At 35.9% G+C, this 8,169-nt stretch overlaps 1 protein-coding gene across 1 annotated transcript; it reads right to left on the bottom strand.

Annotated features, from left to right (window-relative positions):
• Positions 1-2,045: 2,045 nt before the first annotated feature.
• Positions 2,046-4,900, bottom strand: LOC113068016 (zinc finger and BTB domain-containing protein 43). The gene is made up of 2 exons (XM_026240568.1): positions 4,805-4,900; positions 2,046-3,544 (listed from the first exon to the last, which is right to left on the bottom strand). The coding sequence occupies exon 2, from the start codon at positions 3,520-3,522 to the stop codon at positions 2,269-2,271; it is 1,254 nt and encodes a 417-aa protein (XP_026096353.1). The 5' UTR covers positions 3,523-3,544; positions 4,805-4,900; the 3' UTR covers positions 2,046-2,268.
• Between the last annotated feature and the right edge of the window lie 3,269 nt (positions 4,901-8,169).

The raw sequence follows: 8,169 nt of genomic DNA, 5'->3' as shown, positions 1-8,169 counted from the left end.
TTTGAAATGCTCTTTAGAGTGTTCTACTAGCTTACAACACTTTCAGGTAGAATTCAATATTCTAAGAAAACCCCTATTTATTCGATCTAAAACTATAATATAATTAGCTTACATTTTGTTCTAATTAAGCACTGATTGAATTCCATGCACCATCTCAAACTACTGAATACCACAGCATCCGAGGTTATCGTTGTGACAGAGGTTTGCAGTTAATACCAGACTACTGAACGAAGCCAGACACCCAACCCTCCTGAACACGAGTTTTACAGCCCTTTCACTTTTTAGAGGTTGCTTTTTGTGCTCTTTTTTGACATTTGCATGAAATGGCTTTGTGAAGTAAAACAATAAAGATGTTTTCTTGTTCATTTCACTAACATTTGTTATTTACAGGTGGCTGTGCTTTGAGGTCTCTCTCTTAAATACACTTTACTTCAATACTATACAGATTCATTTTAAAAACACATCAAGATCATATTCAAGGTCATATTTCACCCCCCCCCCACCAAAACAAAAACAAAAATGAACTGATGGCAATATATAGTCATAATTTGCATACAGAAAAAGCCTTTTTTACTAGCAAAACGATCATAAGATATTAAAAAATTGCGACTAAAAAGGATTAATCTCCATTACTGTATTACAGTAATAAGACTATAATGAGAATCCCCATTTAAAATACTGAGAATTACAAACAAATGAAACGGTGAATCAAATTACAATAATATAAGTGCTGAATAAGGTTCAATATCTTTATGCAAAATATTGTGTGTGTGTGTGTGTGTGATATGACCTGGACATGTTTTAACAAGATTCGCCCATATAGAGATGACATTAATAATATTTTACAATTATGGCACATTATAAAACATTTGACAAAATGAACATCACATACATAAACACTGTTTGCAGAAGGAGATGAAAATGTCAATGCCATTAATGCAGCATTATGTAAGAATTGATTTGACTTTTTCCCTTCAAAATCCTCCTAATAAATCTGTTGACTTTTAGAGCCTGAAATGGATTAGAACAGATTTAGCATCTGAAACCAGTGCTGGTCTCTGTGAAATCCTATTGGAAACACTCTGGTCACAATAGAGTTGATGCCAAACACTGAATCCAGCTCAAATCAAGCAAATTATATCCAGCATAATGCTGCATCGGGGAACAGTTCTATTTACAGAAGATAAACCTTGTTTAAACTCCAAAGCGCTTCGTGAGTCTTAAACCCTGAATATTACGACTGGTGACTTGTGACTAGTGTAGAATGTGGAGACTTTAGAATGACATTGAAGTCAACATGAAATTTTACTACAACAACCTCCATTAAGAAGATCTGTTGACTTAATATCAATCGGTCAAAAGTCTGAAATAATTCATGTTGTCTTAAAGAAGTCTCTTCTGCTCACCGAGGCTGCATTATTTCATTAAAAATACAGTAAAACAACGGTTTAACAACTGTTTTCTATTGTAACGCATACTTTTTAATTATTATTATTATTCTTATGATGCAGAGGTGAATTTTCAGCATCATTACTCAGTCTTCAGTGTCACATGATCTTCAGAAATCAGAATAATATGATGAACTGCTGCTCAGTTATTAATAATAGTATTATCAGTGTTGTAAACAGTTATGATTTTTGTGGAAAACATATTGCATATTTTTAGAATTTCTTTATTGAACAAAAGTTCAAAGCATTTATTTGAAATAAAAATCTTATGTAACAAACTTAATGTCTTTACTTTTGATCAATATACTGGAATGCATGCTTGTTAATTTCAATAATAATAAAAAAAATCTGAATGGTTATTTATAACAGTTTCCACAAAAATATAAAAAACTGTTTTCACCATTGATAATAATCAGAAATGTTTCTCGAGCAACAAATCAGCATATCAGAATGATTTCTGAAGATCATGTGACGCTGAAGACCTGAGGAATGATGCTGAAAATACAGATCTGCATTACAGGAATAAATGACATTTTAAAACATATTCAATAATAAAATAATGTAATAATATTTCACAAATGTACTGCTTTTCCTGTATTTGTTTTGATTCCTTAACACAGCCTTGGTGAACATGAGTATCTTCTAAAAACATTACCTAAAATGCAGTTTTTCCCAACTTTTGTCCGATACTTTACACCTGAACAAATGAACTGAACAGAAGGCCTCTGTTCAAAACTGAGGTGCTTGTTTAAAATAACTCTGCAGTGTACAGTGGCTAGTTTGGCATTCAGGTAAAGGATGCTTGCATGCTGAGGTTCCTCTAGCAGATCTGAGACGCCCGTCGGGTCTGATGGGCCCGTGCACACGTGGAGGTATGTCGGTTGAAGCTGTCTCTCCACATGAAGCGTTTGGAGCACAGGCTGCACTCGTAGGGTTTGATGCCTGTGTGGATCTTCATGTGGCCCACCAGGTGATGCTTCATCTTGAAGCTTTTGCCGCAAACGGCGCAACCGAACGGCCTCAGACCCAGATGCATGCTCATGTGCCGGTCCCTCTGGCTCTTGTGCGTGAAACTTTTGCCGCACTGGCACGGATAGAGCTTGTAAACCACCGAAGCGAAGCCTGAGTGAGAGGTCTGCTCCTTTAAGCCGCCGTCATCCGGCGTCTCCTCTTTAGAAACATCAGCACCTCCTTCGAGCTGGAGTTTCTCCCTGGACGTCGGGTTGGAAAACTCATCCGAGGCTTGCGAAAAGCTCTCCATGGAGGTCCCGTAGAAGTCTAACGGCTCTTCATAAGAGCAGTCTCGATCCAAGCACTCCACTAGTTTCTCATCAAAACAATCCTCTGCCATGTTCGGATCGTCTGGATCGTTTACGCCGTGTTCGGCGCCTAACAAGCTGCCGCAAGCATCTCGATTCTGCCTTTCTGATTTTATATGCACCTTCTTTCTGTGTCCCATTATGCTCTGCGGCACGTAGGCCGGTCTAGAGCACTGGTTTTCCATTGCATCTGATCCATTCTCACTGCTCGGATCATCTGGAGACGAACAGCCAGTGCTTTCTAAAGCCCCTGGACCTGAAGCAGGATCTAGATCGGCTAGATCTTCTCCCTGACCTGCAGTCTGACCAGCGTCCTCACTATCAGTGGCATAACCATCACCTTTTGGAGACGATCCATGGTCGATCCGGTTTTTCTTCCCCACTTCCAGAAGCTCAGTGCATTTGTCTACCACGTGCCACATCTGCAGGAAGCTCGCAGCTGTTAAGAAGGAAACCACATCTTCGGCCGGCACTGAAAGCCCTCCCGTGTAGCACGACAACAGGAGCTGCTCGAAAACGCATGGATGCATGACGTCCGGCAGCACCACGCGGGCGCTGTTCTTCAACAGCACCTGATCGCAGAAGTACGGAGAGCTGGCGGCCAGAACCGCACGGTGGGCGCGAAACTGATGCCCGCCGATGGACACGATGAGGTCACACAGCTGCCCTCTCTGCCGCTGCTGGTTCAGCTTCTTCAGGAGCGAGCAGGAAAAATCCGGGAACTCCACATGGAAGGAGTGTGCATCAGTCTCCATGGTTATGCAGAATCTAAACACTCTGAGATGTGAGAAAGGCAGGGTTGATCAGCTTACGAGTCAAAATCATCTATACTGTAAAAAAAACCTATGCTACATGCAAATTACAAAATGCAAATGATTGCATAATTGGAAAGCCACATAAATAAGCTTCACTGTCTGGTCAAACTCAGTGCTAATATACCACTTTGCAATATAACAAACATTAATATGTGTCCCTGGACCACAAAACTAGTCCTACGGGTCAGTTTTTGAGATTTATACATCATATTAAAGCTGAATAAATAAGCTTTCCATTGATGTATGGTTTTTGGCCGAGATACGACTATTTGAAAATCTGGAATATGAGCATTTCAAAAAAATCTAAATACTGAGAAAATCGCCTTTAAAGTTGTCCAAATGAAGTCCTTTGCAATGTATATTACTACTCAAAAATTAAGTTTTGATATATTTACAGTAGAAAATGTACTAAATAACTTCATGGAACATAATCTTTACTTAATATCCTAATGATTTTTGGCTTAAAGAAAAATCTATCACTTTGACTCATGCAGTGTATTTTTGGCTATTGCTACAGATATACCTGTGCTATTTAAGACTGCTTTTGTGCTCCAGGGTCACATATAATATTTATCCCAATGTTATCTATTTGTTTAACAGAATAATCACGTCTGTTGTTATTTGTGCATTTATGTTATGTAAATATTTCTGTTCAATTCCATGTAATTGTATGGCATTATTATTCAGTATTATTTTCAGTGTTTGATTTTATTAACATTTATTTAAAACTTTTATAAAATTTTTGTTTGCTAATGATTGTATAATTGTGCCGTCAGGATAGTCTGCTCAAACTCATACTGTTCTAGCAAATATCTGTAGTAGAAAATATCAATATAAAATGTATTTTAATATTTATCCCAGTGTTATCTACGTTTTAAGTAGGAAAATCATTAGGCTGCTGCTGTTTATGCAATAATGTTAAGTAAATATTTCTATTCAGCCTATGTTATTTCATTAAGTTATTGAGCTTATCCAGCTCACGGTTCTCAAAGTTTGTTTTTAAGCGCATTTTGGAAATAAGCTAACGTTGTCTTTGAAACTAGTTAACTGTCAAAATTCACAGTTCAGTATGTCAGAGATCAGGCTAACCTGCTAGCTAGCGTATCAAGAGACTTTATGGATGTTAACAGGCGACAGAGACCTTGTTGTTCGTGAAGGAGACGCGTAAATATTAGTACAGTGTTCTGCCTCACTCGCAATATAATAAAAAGTTCCGTCTCACCGTTTTTTGCATGATTTTAGTCCGGTTTTCTGAAAGCTAACTTGCCTTCTCTCTTCCGAAAGCCCGAGCGCTGCGTGCAGCTAACGTCATCACGCACAGTCGCGTGGTGCAGGAAGAAATGTAAACAAACACGCCTACTTTTCCGCTGAGTGCCAGATTGACGTTTTTTTCAGTGCAGCTGTACTGTAGACAACAAAAACAGTGACACGGAGGTGTGATCAAATACATTTACAAAAAAATATTAAAAAGAAAATAAAATAAAAGGAAAGAACACAAAAGAGGAGCGAGAAATAAACTACAAAAAGGCTGAACTTAAAATAATTTATATTCATTTAAATTTATAAACACCAATGAGATGCAAAACATAAAATAAAATGAAAAAAAAGAATAATAATACTAAAAAGAAATAAAAGCTAGGCTATGCATAGTGTTTGTGGTCATTGTTGTAGACGTAATTTTGTCAAAGTATCAATAAAACAACAACAACAACAAAATACTCGTTATTGTTGCTATTATTATTATAACTTTTATTTTAAAATTACTTCTTAAATGTTAGTATTAATCTGCTATAACAAGTAGAAAACCTTCAGGTGGGCTATACTCCTAAAGGCCTTCAGTAAGGATATTCTCTTGAGATATCAACCACAGCAAGCCTTATGGTGCTATTTAAATAATGTTTGAACATGTTCAGACTGGTCCTTCAGGTTTTGTAGGTTGCTGTGGTCTTAATAAAAAATTATGAATTTATGTATTTAAAAAAATGCTCAGCAGGTGGCGCTAAAGGATAAGCGCATCAGTACAGCAACAGCCAGTTTGTATGTGTGATCAGTTTAAATTAATTTAATCAGTAAAAAAAAAAAAAAAAATTCAACAGCTAAAAAAATTAAACAGATTTTTAAAAAAGCATTATTTATTTATGCTATTCTTCGTTCATGGAGAAACTAACATAAGCAAAATAAATATAATATGGCGATACTAATATAAACAACGCTGTCCATGTTGACTTTGACTTTTAACATCACTGCAGTTGTTATGAAATATAGCTTTATGTCTAATAAAATCGTCAGCTGTCAGAGTGTAACTGAACTCATTTAGTTTTCAAATATAGAACGATTAAGTCAGCTGATAATGCTGATTATGAATCAGAAGCCCCGCATATTACCAGAGACAATATAAAAGGACTTTGATATTACTCACTCACTCACTCACTATATTGAATCTTTCTGGAACTAGGACAAAGGTGACTATTTATTATTTTTATATATGGTCAACACATATATTTTCAACTGCTGCTATTAAACTTTGTGATTAAAAAAAATAATAATTACCCCATACAAACTGCTCTTTCTTTGTTGTTGTTGTAATTTTTAACATTATATTCATTTTATTTATTAGTTTTTTATTTATTATTTTAATAGTTGTTTGAGCTTTAATTATTTTAATTAGATTTTAATAGGAAACGTTGCTAAAATATATTTTAATTATATAAAACTGAAATGATATATACTATTTAAATTTAATTTTTCAACATTTGAGTTTTACCCCGATCCCCTTTGTACTCAAACATTTCTGAACTTAATGATCTGAGCTGCAATCCACGTTTATTTCATAAGTACACTTTTTCTGTACATCAACTGTTTCCTTGTGTTTTTATTTCTACTAAGGAATTTTAGGAGAAACATCTCAGACAAACTTGATTGTGAATCCTCCTGATGAGCAATATCTTCTTCTCTGGGGAAGTCAGTTTCTGTCTCTCCATTCTCAAAGTTGGTTTAAAGATTAATATAACACCAACTATAACCTTTTCTGAAGCTCAATAGCCATAAAACAATAAAAAATCCCTTCCCTCAACTCAAAGAATGAGCGTCCAGAGGTTTGACTGAGTCGTGCGGCAGAAACGAAAAGGCTTCTGTACATCACTCCTCACCTTCAGCAGAAAATCAATGTGCCATTACATATCCCACTGAATCAATATTTTGATGGACACACTATCAAGGCCAGCGGTGACAGAAAACTCAATGGGCTTCCATTATAGATCTCAGGGAAGCACAATGGTGTATGATTATATTCCTACCGGCAATCTCACCCTTACTGACAGACAGCGAGTGAAGCACAAAACCTGGCATAGCTCAAGAGAGACCTTGCCAACACTTAGCGTGCACGCTCGCCCAGACTGCTCACGCTAGCTCCTACTGATCCGCAGGTCACTAACACCTCTTCTGGAGAACTAATATGGCACTATTACACAGTGATTTGATCAGAAACACATGTGCCTCGTGAAGCTGCATCTACTTTAGTGTAGAAGGAGACTATTGAATGTATTCTCTTTATTCTTTTATTTCTTGTGTTACTGTAGGTTAAAGCGAAGTGATGCAAGATGCATTAAACTAACTCAGCTATGGAGAAACTTGACTGAATGCATGTCTCTCATGATGCTTTGATCTAAACTCTTTCACTTAAATGTCTAAACTTAAATTAGTTTTGTGGATGTTATTGTGCCTGTGTATGAATTTCTATGCAAACAAACAAGTAAAACACTTGTGAAGATAGTAATATTGTAAAAGTTCATAAAGTTGGTTGATGAATGTCTGGACTGAGCAGACCTGGAATCTAAACAAAGAAAAAGCTCAGATGGTTGCATTTGTTCTACATATTTTATATTTTCTTGGTCACCATTTTTCTTTGATGCTTCATATTTCGATGACTTTATTTTAATGTTAAATCTAAAAAAAGAGCCAACTTTTGACTATTATGGCCTATTGCCATCCCAATATGACCCTGTAATTACAACTGTCAGCATGATGTTTGCTTACTGACTGTTGCTTCACACAGTAAATTTATATATATATATTTCTTCATTGTTTTTTTTCTTCTTATTTGTATTGCATTTTTTTGAGGAAAGCAATAACATAAGCTGGCAGACATCACACAAATCCCATAATTACATGAAACATGGAATCCATTGCTTTCACTGCACATTCATTGGTTTCAGCATAAAACAATAGACATGCATTTTGTCAAAATTTTCTCAATTTATATGCAAACAACTTTTTTTTTTTACCACTCTGTATATGGTAAGATCACTTACAGTTAACATATTAACAGGTTTTTACTGAATAATTTGTACACTTTTTTAAACCCCCAAAATAAATAAAAGCTTATTCTAAAGTCTATTTTCATCATTTATTCACAACTCATTATTTATTATTATTATTATTTTTTTTCTTTTGGGAATGGTTACTTGCATAGATATTTTATTTATCACTTGTCTGGTCGCCACATTGTCTTTCATCATTTTCACCATCATAACACACAAACACACACACACACACACACACACATGCATGCACGCACACACACACACA

Source organism: Carassius auratus, linkage group LG30F (genome assembly GCF_003368295.1).
Source record: "Carassius auratus strain Wakin linkage group LG30F, ASM336829v1, whole genome shotgun sequence".
In the NCBI taxonomy this organism is placed as follows: Eukaryota; Metazoa; Chordata; class Actinopteri; order Cypriniformes; family Cyprinidae; genus Carassius; species Carassius auratus.
The sequence above is the reverse complement of the archived record's forward strand: the minus strand, read 5'-3'. Positions and strand labels throughout refer to the sequence as shown.